The 17904-nt window shown below is 47.8% G+C and overlaps 3 protein-coding genes across 5 annotated transcripts in view; 2 read left to right on the forward strand and 1 right to left on the reverse strand.

Annotated features, from left to right (window-relative positions):
- LOC133407384 (TBC1 domain family member 9B) overlaps positions 1-10396 on the forward strand; it is a 30046-nt gene extending 19650 nt beyond the window's left edge. For both annotated transcript variants that reach the window (XM_061685205.1, XM_061685206.1), the window contains 12 exons: positions 1483-1685; positions 1755-1837; positions 1917-2046; positions 3056-3154; positions 3232-3300; positions 3371-3611; positions 4317-4382; positions 4632-4700; positions 5344-5397; positions 5467-5517; positions 5594-5679; positions 9479-10396. In XM_061685205.1, the coding sequence (XP_061541189.1) occupies positions 1483-1685; positions 1755-1837; positions 1917-2046; positions 3056-3154; positions 3232-3300; positions 3371-3611; positions 4317-4382; positions 4632-4700; positions 5344-5397; positions 5467-5517; positions 5594-5679; positions 9479-9889 (1562 nt within the window). In that variant the 3' untranslated portion in view covers positions 9890-10396. The remainder of the gene's footprint in view (positions 1-1482; positions 1686-1754; positions 1838-1916; positions 2047-3055; positions 3155-3231; positions 3301-3370; positions 3612-4316; positions 4383-4631; positions 4701-5343; positions 5398-5466; positions 5518-5593; positions 5680-9478) is intronic.
- Positions 10397-10835: 439 nt separating this feature from the next.
- Positions 10836-15273, forward strand: mrnip (MRN complex interacting protein). Of its 2 annotated transcripts, XM_061685147.1 has the most exons (7): positions 10836-10936; positions 11885-11944; positions 13898-13998; positions 14081-14132; positions 14202-14317; positions 14399-14432; positions 14523-15273. In XM_061685147.1, the coding sequence occupies exons 1-7, from the start codon at positions 10874-10876 to the stop codon at positions 14799-14801; spliced, it is 705 nt and encodes a 234-aa protein (XP_061541131.1). In that variant the 5' UTR covers positions 10836-10873; the 3' UTR covers positions 14802-15273. The 2 variants fall into 2 exon arrangements, with proteins under 2 accessions (XP_061541131.1, XP_061541130.1); XM_061685146.1 differs by having other exon boundaries at positions 14081-14317.
- Positions 15274-15835: 562 nt separating this feature from the next.
- Positions 15836-17904, reverse strand: part of sqstm1 (sequestosome 1) — a 4426-nt gene continuing 2357 nt past the window's right edge. The window contains 5 exon segments of the mRNA XM_061685141.1: positions 15836-16185; positions 16256-16295; positions 16297-16485; positions 17686-17798; positions 17866-17904. The exon segment at positions 17866-17904 is cut by the window's right edge and continues 21 nt beyond it. Coding sequence (XP_061541125.1) covers positions 16019-16185; positions 16256-16295; positions 16297-16485; positions 17686-17798; positions 17866-17904 — 548 coding nt within the window. The 3' untranslated portion in view covers positions 15836-16018.

The following is a 17904-nucleotide window of genomic DNA, read 5'->3' on the forward strand; positions in this document are numbered from 1 at the left end:
TTGGCAGTTCTAGAAAACGCTTGATTTCAGTTGTTGCTCCCGAGGTTGGCCCAACCAGTTCTCAGGTTTCGGGGGCCATTACTTTTTCACACAGGGCCTGATAACTTTGAATAGTTTTTTTCCTCAATAAATGAAATCGCCATTTAAAAACAGCGAACGAGTACACTTGGGTTATATTTGTGGGGAACTATGTAAAAATCGAAGAGGTTGAGAAGTGGCGCAATACTTTTTCCACAGCACTGTATGTGCGCCGTATACGCTGTCACAGACTTCCATCATTGCAAGATGACAGGAAACGGGAAATGTCCCACCGCGTTTTTTGTTCCAATCTGAAGAAGAAATCCCGCATCGTCGCGGCGGCGTTAAGGCTTTGGAACTAATTCCATTTGTGCCGCCCAACTTTCTGTAATTGCAGCTACCGGCTCGCCGTCAGAAAACTCACCCACGCACATAGACGCGCACGGCAAATAGGACGGAGGGTCCCGCTCTTCACTATCTCTGATTGGTTCAGAGAAGAAATGAAGAAATCCATCGTGTGTCTGCTTTCAAGTTGCGGAAATGTTTTTTATTCCTCCAATGACAGGGCGCCTGTACGCACGCACCCTCTGTTTGTTTCTGAATCGTTTGCACGATTCAGAAATTAGGGCGCATATGCGACCAAATTAGTCGCGTCCTTGAGTCCTGTCTCGTCAAAAAAAAAAAAAAACAATTCATACGCCGAATTTCCAGCACCACACCAGAGTACGAAGCTATAGCTCTGCGTTAGAACACACAGATTGATCGAACTCTATGCGTCCCTTCTCATCAAACAAGATCCCGGTGAGAGTATTTCCCCAAATGGTTCAGCCCGACTCCTGATTAATGACGATGTTCTTTTAATTGGACCCACAGCATTAAAGCTAATCGGCTTAGTTCCCAGTGACGAGGACTGGCTAAATGTCGCTAACGGTTTAGCCACAAAAACACACGTGATGTGGCTAACTACACGCGTGCATGCTAGCTTTTCTACTTGATTAGCCTGCTGGCTAACTAGCCGCTATAGCTTCACGCCGCCGCGGCTCATCTTTCTCACATTCCGCGATCGCCTTCTCCAGCGATGGCTCCTTTTCCGCTTCCGTGATATCTGTGTAGCTCATCGGAGAGCTAGGCTAAACGCAAGCTTCCTTCAGCGGCGAGCGATTTTTCTTCTCCATTTTTTTAAAAAAGATGTACATGCGCAGAAGCCATCCGCACTAAATCAAAATGGCGGCTGCGGTGGGCAGCATTGGAGCGCTTGGCCGAATAAAGTAAGAAGTATTTTATTCTTTGACTCGTTCGGATTGTAAGGGGAAAATTCAGATTCAAGATAGATTTTTTTCACGGGGATTTGCGAGCGAATCCGGATTGCAACTCATTCTTTCATAGCGCTACTTTTAATCCCGGCCCGGTGATGGACGGGACCGTCGCGGGGCGCTGTTGCTGCTGACTGCCGTTTGTTTGCAGGCGCTCTGGTGGACCAGGGTGTGTTCGAAGACCTGACGCGGGCTTTCCTGCCCCTGTTGTACGAGCACATGCAGGAACTGGGCGTGATCTCCACCATCAGCCTGTCCTGGTTCCTCACCCTCTTCCTGTCCGTCATGCCCTTCGACAGCGCCGTGCTCCTGGTCGACTGCTTCTTCTACGAGGGCATCAAAGTCATCTTCCAGGTACGCCGACCCGCCGCCGCCTTTTACCCTTCGCGTAGCGCTCACGCACGCGCCTCGCGCCGCCCGCAGGTGGCGCTGGCGGTGCTGCACAACAACATGGACGCCTTGTTGGCCTGCAGCGACGAGGGCGAAGCCATGACCGTCCTGGGAAGGTAGCCCTCGTTATCGCGCGCTCACAGTGTAGCGCCACCCGCTGGCCGCCGGTCGTGATGCGTGCGCACGTGCGTGTAGGTACCTGGACAACGTGGTGAACAAGCAGATAGCGACGCCGCCCGTCCCCCACCCGCACGCCCTCCTCACCGGCGGAGACGAGCCGCCGCCCGAGATCGACGTCTTCGACCTCGTCAAGTCCTCCTACGAGGTCAGACCGTGCTGATGATGACGACCAATATGAAGCATTATTTGGCGACACCGTGGCATATAAAGAATCGGAATGATACACAACTGTTTACTCAAACGTAAAGTAGGGCCTCTTTAAAGCTCAAACGTGTAGGCTGGACTTTACATTTGAATGTGGATTATGTGACTCGACAAGAAGTTTTGTCGTGCGTGACAAAATATGGCGGGAAATGGCCCGCAATAAGGCCGAAGAAAAACGGGACATCTCGACGGCCATTTGTAGGCAATCAAAACAACGAAAGGAGATTCCTTTAAAAGGAAGCTCACTGAGTAAACATGTTTTTGTTTGCTCTCTCTCGGTTCACTTTAGGGCATGGTGAACAACCGGTTAGCGCGTCTGTCTCACAGTTCTGAGGTTGCGGGTTCAAATCCGGCCTCCCCTCCCCGCCCACATTTTAGCTGGGATTGGCTCCAGCATACCCGCGACCCTAGTGAGGATAAGCAGTGGAGAAAAGGGATGGGTGGTTCACTTTAGTTTATTCCACCATATCGCCCCCCTTTTTGGGATCAATGACCCCAAACCAAACTGTTTCATGATTCCGCTCTGTCGCAGCGCGAGAGCATGACAATATTTGCATCTGATTAACTTCAGATAATCAGAGTGTATTTTTGTGTAGTGGGGTATAGGCGGACCTGGAATATTGGTGTCAAGAAAAAATAAATACTCACGCATTCATTTAGCATTCTCGGCACTCCAAGACGCTTTACAATTTCATCGATTGACATTATTCATTGCCTCCACGATCACACCTGCCGTCGGTAAGCTACTTGTGTAGCCGCATTCATTCGTAGGCAATGCAATGCGGGTTAAGCGTCGCGCCCAGGAACACGACGGGGACGACATGCGCTCGGGTCGGGATACGAACCGGCGACCCTCCGGTTGCAGGGTGTGCTGCTGCCCTCCGCGCCACAGAAAACACCATCGAGGAATCAAAACTAGTTTCGGTCTAACCGCTGCTTTCCCTGAGCAGAAGTTCGGCAGCCTTCGCTCTGATGTCATCGAGCAGATGAGGTTCAAGCAGAGGTTAAAGGTCATCCAGTCGCTGGAGGACACGGCCAAACGAAGCGTGGTGAGCGACGTCTTGAGCTAACGGGCTAACGCTAACAGACCGACGCTAACAGGTCGACGGGCGCGTTTCGTGCGCAGGTGAGAGCGATGATGACGGAGTCGGCCTTCGGCATCGACGAGCTGGAGGAGCTCTACTGTCTCTTTAAGGTGGGCGCCGTCGATCGCGGGCACGCCGCGACGTCGGCTTGACCTCGCCCGCCCCCGCCGCTCGTTTCAGGCCCAGCACATGAGCAGCCGCTACTGGGGCTCCGGCGGCTCGGCGGCGGAGCGCCACGACCCCAGCCTGCCGTATTTGGAGCAGTACCGCATCGACGCCGTTCAGTTCTCGCAGCTCTTCTGCGCCCTGACCGCCTGGAGCTGCGCCGGACACACGGCCACCCTGGCCCGCCGGCTCTTCAGGACGCTGGACCGCAACCGGGACGGCCTGGTCAACTTCAAGGAGTTCGTCACGGCACTCAGTGAGTCCACGAACGAACGCCTCGCTCGACTTTTTCTTCGTATCACTTTTTGTTCGAGTCCAAATGCTCCTAGAAACAAAAAAATGTGGAAAAATGTGGGACTTTTCATTCGTTTTCATTTTTCTTTTTTTTTTACTTTTCTTTTTCCAAATTAAGTTTGTTGTGATTAGGGCTGGGGGAAAAAAATGATCTAATAACTCAGTTAAGCGGTCTTTAAAAGTAGGTCAACGCAAAAGTTCTGCCTCAAAGCCCCGCCGGAACCATGTTTGCGCCCCCATCCAGGTTTCGCACGGACGTTTATTGCAGACGCACGCAGTGTTGGGCCACTGAAAAACGACAGAGGACCCTCTGTAAATGAATTTTAAGACACTGTTAGATGTGTAACGTACATATAACATGATGAATGAGTGAGCTGTTTTTTGACCGAAAATGGTCATTGCTCGCGCGCTATTGCTAATTGCGATTGCTAACCATTTAGCATCGGCGAATTTAGTCGTCTTCTCAAATTCTGTACACCGAATTTATACCATCCACTCGGTACCAACATATGCAGTGTAAGGATAGCGGTCGCGCCCTCATCAATGAGAATAAAAGTAGTAAAAAGTAGTACACGCACATGTAGCCGGCCGCCCCGGTGCAGTCCGCCGACGCCTCGCTTGACGTCTTCGTGCCCCGCTGACCGCTGGCCTCGCTGTTTGTCGGCAGGTGGGATGTACCACGGCGACATGACGGACAAGCTGAAGATGCTCTACAAGCTCCACCTGCCGCCCGGTAAATCGTCGCCGTGTGCGTGCGCGCGTGCCCTTGCCCCCTGAGAGCTAAAAGCATGTTAGCATGTTAGCTTGAGTGAAGATGAACAAAGAGTCCGCAGGCAAGAATGTTTGTCTTTATGGGGCCTGCCACTGACCTGGCGACCGCTCCAGGGCGTTTGACCAAAGTCAACTGACGGGCGACCCGTCGTGAGGACAAAATGGCCGCACGCCAAATACCCTATGTCCCTTTTCATTGTTTGATCGTCAGCTCTACGTCCCGAGGAGGCGGAGTCTGCTCTGGAGGCCCAAAACCTCTTCACAGATCCAACAGCAAAAGGTACACACAGACGCGCGCACACACTCTGTTGAGGCAACTCACGAGTGTCTTTGTGGTTTGCATGAAGAATTCTTCTTGCAAATATACAAATCAAATGAGGTGGAGTTGTCTCGCCACGCTGCACTATTTGCATATTTGTTGTTGACCAATACTGGCCACTCACGCCGGAGTAGCATCCGCTCCATTTGCACACTGACTGAGGAGTATCTGCAACATTTGCACAATCGACATTGTCCCAGATGATCGCGCTACTCGTCACTTTAAACCGCATCCGCTCCTTGAAGTCTCGGCGCACTGTTGCACAATGCTCATTGCAATATTCTTCATTCGAACTGCTCTAAGTGCTAGAGGACTCGGCATCTTTTTGCACAATTGTCCAAAAAAAAAAAAAATAATGTACCAGCATTACCAGACAACTATTAACCCTTTACTGCTCAGTGACTGTTTTTTTTTCCCGTCAATGTCTTTGTGTCTCCAAAGCGTTCTCCGTCAATCGACCGTCTGTCCGTCGTACTCGAGCGGCTCCGACGACCGGAGACAAATTCCTTGTGTGCTTTTTGGACATACTTGGCAAATAAAGAGGATTCTGATTCTGATTCTGATTCTGATTCAACTTCCCTCTGCTTCCAATTTTCTTCTCCAGAAGCTTCCTTCTTGTCAACTCCAGACATGTTGGGTCCACAGGAATTGACATCAGGTTTGATCGTGACGATGACGACTGTGGTAGTGATGATGACGACGAAGACGACGTTGTTTTGTTGCGCAGGTGAGGAGGCCAAGCACGAGTCGGGCTGCGGCGGCGGCGAGGAGAAGAAAGGTAAACGTTCAGCCTGCGTTTGACTGGCTTGTCGTAGGGGGTGCTGACCTTTGAACTGTGCGTGTGCGTGCGTTAGAGGACTACAGGTACTACCTGAGGATGTGGGCCAAGGAGAAGGAGCTAAGGCAGGAATCCATCAAAGATCTCCCTCCAATGAACCAGGTCAGATGGCGACATTTTTGTCCAGATTGAGAGCATTTCTTGAAGCAGTGGTCATCTATTGTCAATTTTATGTGATATATACTTTGAAGTAGCCTACTGATAGTCGTATATACGTCTGCTTGTAATCAATATCATTCCAATCAAAAACCTTTTAATAATAATAATAATAATAATAGTAATGCATTGCACTTAAATGGTGCTTCTCAAGGTACCCAAAGACTCTCTTCAATAAATGCCGAGTAACACAGAACTGAACAAATATTTATGACTGCTGATATGTTCGGTTGTGCTCATAAGTTTGCATACTTTTCATATGAATTAGTGATTTTTATCTGACTGATGACTGAACAATCACCGTCTCGTTATTTTGTTTGTTATAGTTTGTTGAATGATTGCGCTTTTCTGCAATGTCTTATGGTTTTAATTTGAATCCCATTCAAAATCAAATGCAATATTTTGCCTGATCCTTCGTTTTCCTTCGAGAATTGAACACGTCTTACAAATTCTGCCAAGGATAATCAAACCTATGCGCACAACTGTAATATTCTCTCACTTACTAAATCAAAGTAGGGCTGCGTTTCACAGTGAGAGAAAGTAAATAAAAAGAGAAAGTTCTACTTGTTTAAATCAAGTTTGTTTGGCATCTTGACAACAGTGAAGTCTCAAACAAAGTTACATGCTGTATTTTCATTTCACAAATCTTAACAATTGGAACCGTTGAAGAAGTTCCGTTTGTTTCCTCATGGCTTTTCACGTACATGCACTTTTAATACGCGCTCCGAGTGGGAACTTTGAAAAGTAGAACCAAAACGACCATTTGCGCCAAAGGTTCTCTTGTTTTATCGGTCACTTTCACCTTCCACGCTGAGTCTCTTTCTCTCGCCCCCGCGATATCAAATAGAAGCACCGTGTATGTCTTGAATCATAACCTTTCTTTTTTGGCTGTGGTGTGGGTCCGTATGGGACTGGTTCTGGACCCGGACCGCGGTCTGCCATTTAGTGACCGCTGTCCTCGATGATACCAGAAATATCCACTCAAAACCCCTTCGTAGCGATTGAAGGTCGGGAATGATTGCGTTGGCAATCGTCCGCCCGTTCTCGACTCCCGAATCACCAGAAATGGATTTTGATACGGCCAGACCGACAACCCCGATTCCAATGAAGTTGGGACGTTGTGTTAAACATCAATAAAAACAGAATACAATGATTTGCACATCATGTTCAACCTATATTGAATTGAATCCACTTCAAAGACAAGATATTTCATGTTCAAACTGATCAACTTGATTGTTTTTAGCAAATAATCATTAACTAAGAATGTTATGGCTGCAACACGTTCCCAAAAAGTTGGGACAGGGTCTTGTTCCCCACTGTGTTCCATCACCTTTTCTTTGAACAACATTCAATAAACGTTTGGGAACTGAGGACACTAATTGTTGACGCTTTGGAGGTGGAATTCTTTGCGATTCTCGCTCGATGTGCAGCTTCAGCTGTTCAACAGTCCGGCCGGAGTCTCCGTTGTCGTATTTAACGTTTCATAATGCGCCACACATTTTCAATGGGAGACGGGTCCGGACCGCAGGCACGCCAGTCTAGTACCCGCACTCTTTTACGACGAAGCCACGCTGTTGTAACACGTGCAGAATGTGGTTTGCCATCGTCTTGCTGAAATAAGCAGGGGCGTCCGTGAAAAATAAGTTGCTTGGATGGCAGCATATGTTTCCCCAAAACCTGTTTGTACCTTTCAGCATTAATGGTGCCTTCACGGATGTGTAAATTACCCATGGCATTGGCACTAACACAGCCCCATACCATCATAGATGCTGGCTTTTGAACTTTGCGTCCATAACAGTCCGGATGGTTCTTTTCCTCTTCGGCCCGGAGGACACGACGTCCACCATTTCCAAAAACAATTTGAAATGTGGACTCGTCGGACCGCAGAACACTTTTCCACTTTGCGTCGGTCCATCTCAGATGAGCTCGGGCCCAGAGAAGCCGGCGGCGTTTCTGATAAATGGCTTTTGCTTTGCATAGTAGAGTTTCAAGTTGCACTTACGGATGTAGCGCAAAACTGTATTTACTGACATTGGTTTTCTGAAGTGTTCCTGAGCCCATGCGATGATATCCTTTACACATTGATGTCGGTTTTGGGTGCAGTGCCGCCTGAGGGATTGATGTCGGTTTTCGGCCTCGCCGCTTACATGCAGTGATTTCTCCAGATTCTCTGAACCTTTTGATGATATTATGGACCGTAGATGATGAAATCCCTCAATTCCTTGCAATTGTACGTTGAGGAACATTGTCGTTAAACTGTTGGACTATTTTCTCACGCACTAGTTCATAAAGAGGTGAACCTCGCCCCATCTTTGCTTGTGAATGACTGAGCCATTCAGGGAAGCTCCTTTTCTTCCCAATCATGGCACCCACCGGTTCCCAATGAGCCTGTCCACCTGTGGGATGTTCCCAACAGGTGTTTGATGAGCATTCCTCAACTTTCGCAGTCTTTTTTGCCACCACCTGTCCCAGCCTTTTTTGGAACGTGTTGCACCCATCAAATTCTAAGTTAACGATTATTTGCTAAAAACAATCAAGTTTATCAGTTTGAACATGAAATATCTTGTCTTTGTAGTGTATTGAATTCAATATAGGTTGAACATGATCAGCAAATCATTGTATTCTGTTTTAATTTAGCGTCCCGCTTCGTTGGAATCGGGGATGTCGTTAACCCTTCCAAAAATGTCCGCTGCAAATCCCTCCGTTGTAGATTCGGGAGTAATTGCAATAGGTGGAATCCGCAAAGTTTCTTTGATTATTTACACCTATTTTAAAGCTGTATGAATCTCCCCAGACTCTTATTCATCTTCTCCTCACTACTATTAACCTCTGCCATACTCTTATAAATATTTTCTATACTCTTAAACATGCAGTAATGCACAGTAGTACTGTAAATTATGTACATTTTATTCATTGTTATATGTGATTGTATGACTTTTAGGCTAGGAAGTGATGACAGCGTACACTCAAAATCCCGCGATATGACAAATGATTATCCACAATAGGTGATTGGCGATTTAGTGAGGGATCACTGAAAATCAGATTTCAATCGACACTATCCGTACATGGTGGTAAATTGCTTTTTTTCTTTTTTTGTAGCTGGAATGACAAGGCTAGCGTGCGCAGTTTGTTTGTTTTTTCCTTTTGTTTCCCAATATTTTAGGAAGTCAACTCACTATTGAATATGCTGGACATGCATGTTGAAGCAAGAAGGTGAACGTGAAATGTAACTTGAAATAGTTTGCAACTTTCCAATCAAAAGAAAACATGGGTCCTTGCCACCAAGCTGCCACCAGATGGCGCCGTTGGGTCAGCCAAGGGCGGCACGGCGATTGCCTGTTTAACAGTTGTGAGGTTGCGGGTTCGAGTCCGGGCTCGCCTGTGTGGAATTTGCATGTTCTTCCCCCGCCTGCGTGGCTTTTCTCCGGTTTCCTCCCACATGCCAAAAACATACACGCGCGGTCGATGGAAGACTGCCCGTAGGTGTGCACGTGAGTGCGAGTGGTTGTCGCTGCGTGCCCCGCGATTGGCTGGCGATCACTTCCCTCGGCCTCTCGCCCAGAGTCAGCCGAGATGGGCGCCAGCTCGCCCGCGACCCGTCGGGAGGATAATGGATGGATGGTCGGAGGCTCCCCCAAAAATCGACAACTGCCGAAGAGCGACAAGCAAAGTTTTGTGATAAAATGTGCGTTTCTATATTCAGGCTTCATGAGCCAGCCACGTGTTTACATGTTTGTGCGTGTAGGAGCAGTTTATCGAGCTGTGTAAGACGTTGTACAACATGTTCAGCGAGGAGGAGCGTGACGAGCAGCAGCTGTACCACGCCATCGCCACCGTCGCCAGCCTGCTGCTGCGCATCGGCGAAGTCGGCAAGAAGTTCAACAACAACCACCGGGCGACCGCCGCGTCGGGACAGACGGAGGAGGCGCGCCGAGCGCCGGCCGACGACGACGCGCCGGGGGCGCCGACGGAGGACGCCGATTGGTCCATCAGCTTCCAGCAGGTCCTGGCGTCCGTGTTGACCGAGCCGCCGCTGGTGGACTTCTTTGAGAGGAAACGGGACATCCGGGACAAGATGGCCGCCCGCGAGGCTCGGCGGGTGGCACGCCGCCAGACCGGCTCCGCCTCCTTTGACCACGAACGCGGTGACCCCTGACCTCTGATCTCCTCACGTGTCCTGGTGTTTGACGTCACTGGCAGCTGCCTCACTTCTTCTTTCACAATAAAAGACTTCAGGAAGGGGAAACAAAATTCCTGTGTTGGAGGAAATCCATTTTGGAAGATTCTTTTTCCCCCAAAAAGATTTTTTCATTTTTTTGGGGGGGGGCTGAAAAGACAAAAACTCACAAAATGTTTACTCATTTTATTCTTTTTTTTTTTTACTCCTGTATCTTGTATCCAGATTTTTGCCAGATTTTCATTTTTATCTGAAAAACAAACCTTTATTTCTATTTTAGGGGAATCTCTTAATGTATTGAGTCCGATCTTCTCAAAAATCCCCCAAAGTGCGATTTTTCTTCTATGAAATAAGAAGGAAGTCTTTTAATGTGAAAGAGATGTGACCTAGTTTACTGATGGCTGGAAATTGTCAGTTTGTTTTAATATTTGAGTGACTGAAATGTAACAAATAAATGTGGAAACTTTTATTATGTATATGAACATAGATGTAGCTGTCGACTTTTATTCATTTATTGTTTAACTTGAACTTTATTCATCCGTCCTGTCATGATGTCAAATGAATAATCAATAAATCATTATTCAGTAATTTTTTAGGGACTGAAAAAATGTCGGCGAGGAATTATTTTAATAATCGGGTTAATCTGTCGAGAATTTTTCCGATCAATTGGATTTTGAAAAATTGCCTTCGGAATCAATCATTACTACTTTCTCCCAAATCACTACAAATGGATTCTTTTGTTCACACTAGACTTATGTGTCAACTACATAGTGCACCATATAAAAATAAAAATCAATGAAATCTAAGTAAAATGTACAGTATAGTGTTTCAGTAAAAGAAGAAACGAACGCTTCCCAACACCGCCTCTGCGTCGTTAGGGGGCGCTCTGTTGTTGTCCCACTATATGATGACCGGATGTTTGACGTCACTTCAACTCGAGCGGCAAAGAACCCAAAAGTGTCGATGATGTCCCAAATGTTTCACGTCGTCAAATGTTTCCGCTGCGACTGCTTCCAAGTGCAACAGGTAAGAACACGAACAACGGACTGTTAGGAATTCCAAAATGTTGACATTCCCACTTGCCGGTATTTGTTCTTCTTGATACACGAAACTTTTCTTTTGAGTATCGAATAGAACAAAATCAAGTATCCAGATTGAAAAAGCTATCCGTTCTGTTCGAGGGTAGAAAGAAAAGAAAAGTCGCGGCCCGGGCCGTACAAACCTCCTATTGGTCGAGGTCAAAGTTGAATGATTAGGCTGGTTGGAAAAGAGACCGCCAAAGTGCTTGTCCGCTTGTTTTAGGGCCCAAACTGCTTCCCGTCGTGACGTCATGCAGTCTCGGCCCAATCGTAGCTCCAGCCTAGTGTTTGGGGTCCGTTTGGAAAATCAGTCCGCTGACAGCGCGTGCTCCGCTGTCTCTAACTTTACTACTGGACGTGTTGCCCATTGCTAGGGATGCGTCAGTACATCCTCCATATTGAATGTGTCAGGTTGACTTCTATCGAGTGGCTCGCACACTACCAACGCTCTGCGTTACCGAAGGTTCCGGGCTGAACTTCCCAACGCACCCTATGTTGATTACGGTGTGCGTTTGTTGGCTTATCTGGATGTGCATCTGTAATGGGATGTATCAAATACAAATGTAAGCAGTGTTGTGGAAGCGTGCAGCCAGTCATTTCGAACACTTCCTACACCTGCTATCATACTGTGCGTGTGCGTGTGCGTGTTCATAACATAGTGGGGTCAGTTTGAACAAACAAAAACTAGTGTGCGTGTCCTGTCAGCAGCAGCATAGAAATATACAGTATCTAACGGTACACACTGAAAGCTAACGACTAATGTTGCTAACCTTTTATATGCTGCTAACGAACAAGCCCAAAGATGTCGTAAAACTGACGTCGAAGGTGTACACAATAAACCCCAACTAAAACAAAAACCGCTGAAGTGCTTTTTTGTTTTTCAAATGTGTGGCAGGTGAAGAAGGTGAAAAGGTGGACTTGCAAAGTGTGCGGGGAGAAACAATCTCTGCTCAAGGTTCGTGTGAGGAATTGCGGCCCCCCGAGACCCCCGAGTCCTTTGAGGAATTCCTTGGTCCCACTTCTTCTCATGTCTGACGCCGATACGGTCCCCCAATCAATTCAGGACAGACTGAACTCATCTTTCGGTATTTATGACAGCAAGTAGGAATGTGAAAGTACCGCGTCCCTGAAACAACAGCTGGCCTTTTCAGGGGAGGGGCCGACCCATCGGGCCGTGATTTGTTTGGAAGGTCGTAGGGTCGTTTCAAATAATGTATCTGGCCTGGCATGAAAATGTACCTTATCGTTAGTGTACGTCTTTGATCTTTATGGAAATTCTTCTACATAAACATTCCTACGAATGTCCTGGTCAGACGTCAAAAGTACGGGTATTCGTTACTTACATAAAAGTTCAAACTATGGTAGAAGTACTGAAGCCACTCCCTTATGTAGAAAAAAAAAAGAAATTGATATTTTCCTGCCCAACAATAAAATATTTTTGTATCTGAGCGCGACTCTATTGTCTATGATATGTATTTGTCTAAAAAACAAACAAACAAAAACAGCATTCTCTTACTATTTTGGCATTTAGCAAATTTTGGTACCCCCAATTGACCTAAAACAGGAAAAGTTGACACGGATTTCATGTCAGACAGTCAAGATGAAAAAAGCATAATGTGTCTTTGTATACAGTTGTGCGTAAAAAAAAAAGAAAAAAATATATATAAATGACCAAAACAAACAAAAACAGGTAGGCCTAAATGCATTTACTTATATTTGATTTATATGTACAACAGTACACCCCTGCTATATCGCAGTTCACGCTTCGGTCCTGCTATTTTGCGGTTTTTATTACTTCGCTATGCCTTAAAATGTATTACTATTATTTTCCCCATATTTCTAGATCACGGGTTTTCACTTATCGCAGGGGGGTCTGGAACGTAACCCCCGCGATGGAGGGGGGTTTACTGTATTGAAGTCAAGTTACATACAAAATAGTTACAAATACCAAAAGCTAGATTTGTTTCGAACATTTAGATTTGCCCACTGAATGCGTTTGAAATATGATGTTAATGCTCCCGACATGTCTTATATGCACAGAGAAAGTTGCAGCGCTCAAGTTATGCAAGATCAGCCGTCATTACTCAACTCGACATGCTGAGGAGTATGGCTTCGGATAGAAAAAAAATATATATATAGATATATATATAGATATAGATATAGAGAGAGAGAGAGAGAGAGAGAGCGCCACCAATCTTGTTCATGTTCTGAGGATGTTCAGCGGCAGCGGCTGTGTTGCCACATTGCTTTCCGACCCAAATCCAAACTATCCGGAGGCAACGTTCATTTGCTCTTCAGAGTTGGTCGGATACGTTCGGTTTGAATGACACGTCGTCTTTCATGTGGAGGAGCGGCTTAGTGTTAGCAAGGGGACGCAACGCTTTGGGGCCTGGCTTCCGGAAGAATAGAAAAGTTCATTTTGAAAAGCTCTTTTCTTTATAGCAAGCCAAGGCAGGCGGCAAATCTCTTCCGGTAAACAAACTGTTCGATTGGCTCCTAATGGTCACGCGATCACAACAGGTGCTGCCGCGATGCTGAATCTCCACGGTCGGAGTCCGACGCACGTGAGAGAAAAACGGCTGCTGTTTGAACAAACTCGTTGGATCGCGATTAAGGAATTGAAAACAAAAACCAGTGGAACAAGTCGCCTCCCCGCCGTCGCTAACCTTCCAATGTTTTAAAAGTAACGAGCTCATCTTTCAAATGTGAGTAGAAAGTACAGATATTTGTGTTACAATGTAAGGAGTAAAAGAATACTTTGACTCGGTTACTTGACACCTGCGCACATCATAGATCCTTCGGTCGGTCCCGACCGAGACCGCTCGCAAACCCGAACTGAGACGCGACGAGAGGTCATTTCGGACGTAAGGCGACCGATATGAAATCTGAATTTCCCGTCGTGACGCAGGAGTTCGCCGGCGGCAGCGGAGCGGACTGCGGGCGACACGTTCGGAGACTGAACGCCGGGAGGGGGGCCGCGTCGGAGGAAGCGGCCGCGCGCTCGCTACGGTAACCCGCAAAGTGTTAACACGCACGAGCGCGCGCCCGTCGGCCCCGCTCGACCTTGACGTCGTCCGCTTGCGATTGGCAGGAAGCGGCAGGAAGAGCAGACAGGAAGTGGACACCGTCGCCATCAACAGCAAGTGTGTTGGCGGCGCGCGTGTCTGTGGGTGTGTATTTTTGTGCAAGCAGGTGTGTGTGCGCGCGTGCAGGTGTTCCCCACCCAGGTGAGCCGCTGGAGCAAATATGTGGACCCGCCCGAGGATGAAGACAACCAAGACATTTTAAAGGACGTGTGGTGTTTCCAAAGCAACAGCATGACTGACAGGTGAGGTTGTTTTTAGGCCACACCCACTTTCAAAGAAATCAACTTGTCGGTAAGCTTGTTTTCTGTGTGCGCACGTGTCAGGAAGAGGAAGCGCGACGCCGACGGCCGCCATCGGGTGACGCCCGCTACGATGCCACAAGGGCTAATCTAGGCGAACAGTCGCGACGCTAAGCTAAGCTACTTTGGTTTCTTTTTGTCCCGTCAGTCGAACGTCGACACTCCCGACGTGAGGCGCAGACCGCCGCCGTCTTCGGGACCCGACGTCGCCGACACCCCCGGGCCCGAGATCGCCGTCACGTGGCCCCGCCCCCTGCTTCCCGCTTCCTCCTCCGCGTCTGACCGCGGACCCGCGGCGGCGTTCGTCACGGCCGACGGCGGCCCGCGTCGGACCGCCGCCGCTCATCCGCCCGTCACGTGGCCCCGCCCCCTCCTTCCCGCTTCCTCCATGTTTGACAGTGGAGAAGACTTTGATGTCGCCTTCTGATGGAGGCCTTCCAAACTTCCGGGAGAAGTTCAGCTGTTGGAGTACAGCGAGGCCCCGCAAATTCAGTTTTCTTTTTTTTTTTTTAAATCAAAATGTTGCTTTTTTGGGGGGGGGGGGACGACTCCTGTTTTTTGTGGAAAACGCATATTGGCAAGACTTCCACACTCATTCAAGAAGATTTTTTTCATTGCAATTCTAATGGGTGTTAATTATCTGCGGATTTCCGTTATTCTCCCTCCGGATAGAATGTATCTATCTATAATCTAATCGATAGAATTCATGTGTTTATGTCTATAACTATTTGTCAAAATGTATCTAACTTAAAATAAATCTCCCAAGATGATTTGTTTCCCCCCCCACAAGTATGGGTGCATTTGAGATGGAAATGTGAAAGGATTTGAGGATATTTGATGAATGGATTTGACATGTTCATGCGAGTGTGTTTGACGTGTATTTATGAGTTGAAAAGGAAGTGGTTTTAAAATAAAATACGGCATTGACCAACAGCCATAAAGTACAATAGTACGCCTAACTTAAGCAGAAGTGTTACATTGCATTGTACACGCATATATATTTGTAATGTATATACGTCGTATATGATTCTTTTCTTCAACTTGGAAGTCGTTGCAGTGACTAATGAGAAAACGAACCCAAAAGCAGCAGCGCGTGATCGCTCACCCTCTCGACAGTACGAAGATTCCCACGGCGGACGAATGCTGCTTCTCGACCATTTTTACTTTCCGACCCCAAAGCGTAAATCAGTCAGCAGCAAAAAAAATAAAATAAAAGCCTTTAGTGCTTAAATATTGTTTGTGGAGATGATTAACTCGACAAAATAAATAGTTGTGGTCTATTTAAATAATGAATTTGAAAATATAAAGATATTTGGTTGGTGTTGCAACCCGTGTATCGAATCGGCCACGTGCCAGCGATCCTCAAACCTGGATGTATACACACGCACGCACGCACACGTCTACATGATTGCATACACACGTTTGTTGACATTTTGTTGTCTGAAAATAATAGTAAAAAAAAGCTGTTCAAAGCATCTTTACTGAGTGTCAATCAAATTCATTGATTGTACAGATTAGTGACAGGAGTAGAAGTAATGGCCTTCTACGTCCCGTGGAGTACATGATGACAAGCGGGCGTTATGTGGCTAACGAGCGTGCGGTACAAAGATGTGCGATATGCTAACGACGCAGGCGCGCCCGCCGTCACTGCGGCTGCGAGCGGCGGGGGTTCTTGGCGTACTGGATGGCGTCGAGGGCGGCGCCGATGTCGAAATCTTTGGCCTGGAGGAGGCGGGTCAGCCAGCCGCCCTCGTCGGTGAAGCCCATGGATAACATGTGACTCAGAGACTCCACCAGGCGGGGGTCCGCCTCTGGGGAGGGCACAGAGACGGGTCGGCTCAAAAAGGGGGTTCGGGGCAGGGGCGGGGACCCCGGCGTTACCTGGAGGAAGTTGAGGGTACAGCGCCGCCGCCTTCAAGGCTCGAAGGAGCCTTGTGGACCGCCACGGGAGCGCCCTGATCCTGATCCTGATCCTGATCCTGATCCTGATCCTGATCCTGCTCCTCTTTCCCAGCCTGCTTCATGGACTGCAGTTCTCCACTAGAGGGGTCCACCTCCTTGCTGGTGACGTGAGTCCACTCGTCATCGGACTCTTTGGCAGCAGCTGAAGCCTGACACGGGCCAAAGGCGTTAATGGGGTCACAATCCCAAGATGTTCCGTGCTCGCTATATCGCGCTTCGCTCGTGACGCAATCAGTTTAGCGTAGTTTCTCACCTGCACGTGTCGGGTACAGTTGGCATTCATTTGAGTTTGATGTGACGGGAAAGACTCTTACAAGGACAATTGGGCTCCATTATTTTGCAGAAGTGGAAACCTTACGGAGCAGCTTGTCCTCAAACATTTGTCGCTTGTAGGCGCAACCGACATGAGAAGAATGCCACCGCTTAACGCACGAGCCGCAGTCAGTTTCATGAATTCGACGACAAATAGCAAGCGAGCCCAACGCATCGCTAATGCGCACACGAACAACAATGTGGACAGGAACAAATGCAAGAAAAGACCAACGTTTAGCTTGATTCTCGACAACTACAGTGCTGTTGTTAAAAAGAACACCGCAAAGAATCCTGGGACACAAAAGGGGTTCCGCCAGCCTCATTTCCCATAATGCTTTGCACAGTGCCTAATGGTTTAAGGCAGGAAATCGCGTGTTAACAAGTGCAATATGGACCACGCCTTTATTTATTTATCCAATACATGCATCCGTTTCTTTTCTGAGTAACATGGATACACGGAGTGAATGGTAGAAATGTGGTGCGCAGAACGCGAATAGAAGTACTCCTTCCTTACTATACTGATTTGATTCGAGTCCGGTTCTTGAGTGCAACCGACTTTCGTTCTGTCTTGTACAATAACAATAAAGAATCTTGTGTCCTGCACACACACGCCTTGTGAATAAGTGTGCTGGTGTAGAGTTTATGGATGTGGACAAATACAACACCTGCACGTCACTCAAGTATCACTGATATTTATTTATGAATCGTGCAAACTTATTATTAACGGATTGCTATTTTGCAGATTTCATCTATTGCGATGTCTTCTCAGGTGTAAGCCCCTGCATATATCCCATGATGCTTTGCGACAAATCAAAAACTATATGGAATGCCGTGACTCGGCAGCTTATCGTTCATCGCCCGAGAGATTTTCAGTGGACATTTTTGGCCTCAAGCAAGTCCGCGATATCAAAATCGCTTTCTCGTGACGATCGCGGAGTCAGGAATGATGAACGCGTTCGGCGTCATTCGCTCCTTCCCGACTCCCGAACAAGGAATTTTAGACAGCGTATAAATGTTGAGCGTGCGCGGAGTCTGACCTTTTCGGGTTGAGCGTCCCCCTCAGCTCCGGCCATCTCCACACCCCCTTGCTCCTGATTGGTCACCTTAGTCCTGTGCCCCCGGTGCTCCACATCGATGTCCACGTCAATGCCTGCGCACGACAAAGCGCATCACACGCCGTCCTTTCCGGACGGGCCGTCGGCGCCCGCGTCACTCACCTAGCGGGCTCAGCATGGCCGCCACGCCCTCGCCCACGT

Source organism: Phycodurus eques, chromosome 9 (assembly GCF_024500275.1).
Source record: "Phycodurus eques isolate BA_2022a chromosome 9, UOR_Pequ_1.1, whole genome shotgun sequence".
Lineage (NCBI taxonomy): Eukaryota > Metazoa > Chordata > Actinopteri > Syngnathiformes > Syngnathidae > Phycodurus > Phycodurus eques.

What these genes read in the sequence shown, in the direction of transcription:
- mrnip (XM_061685146.1), top strand. Translation starts at nt 10,874, where the DNA reads ATGATGTCCCAAATGTTTCACGTCGTCAAATGTTTCCGCTGCGACTGC. An exon ending in ACTGCTTCCAAGTGCAACAG is followed by an intron (nt 10,937 to 11,884) that starts GTAAGAACACGA and finishes AATGTGTGGCAG; the next exon opens with GTGAAGAAGGTGAAAAGGTG. An exon ending in GCGGCCGCGCGCTCGCTACG is followed by an intron (nt 13,999 to 14,080) that starts GTAACCCGCAAA and finishes TGCGATTGGCAG; the next exon opens with GAAGCGGCAGGAAGAGCAGA.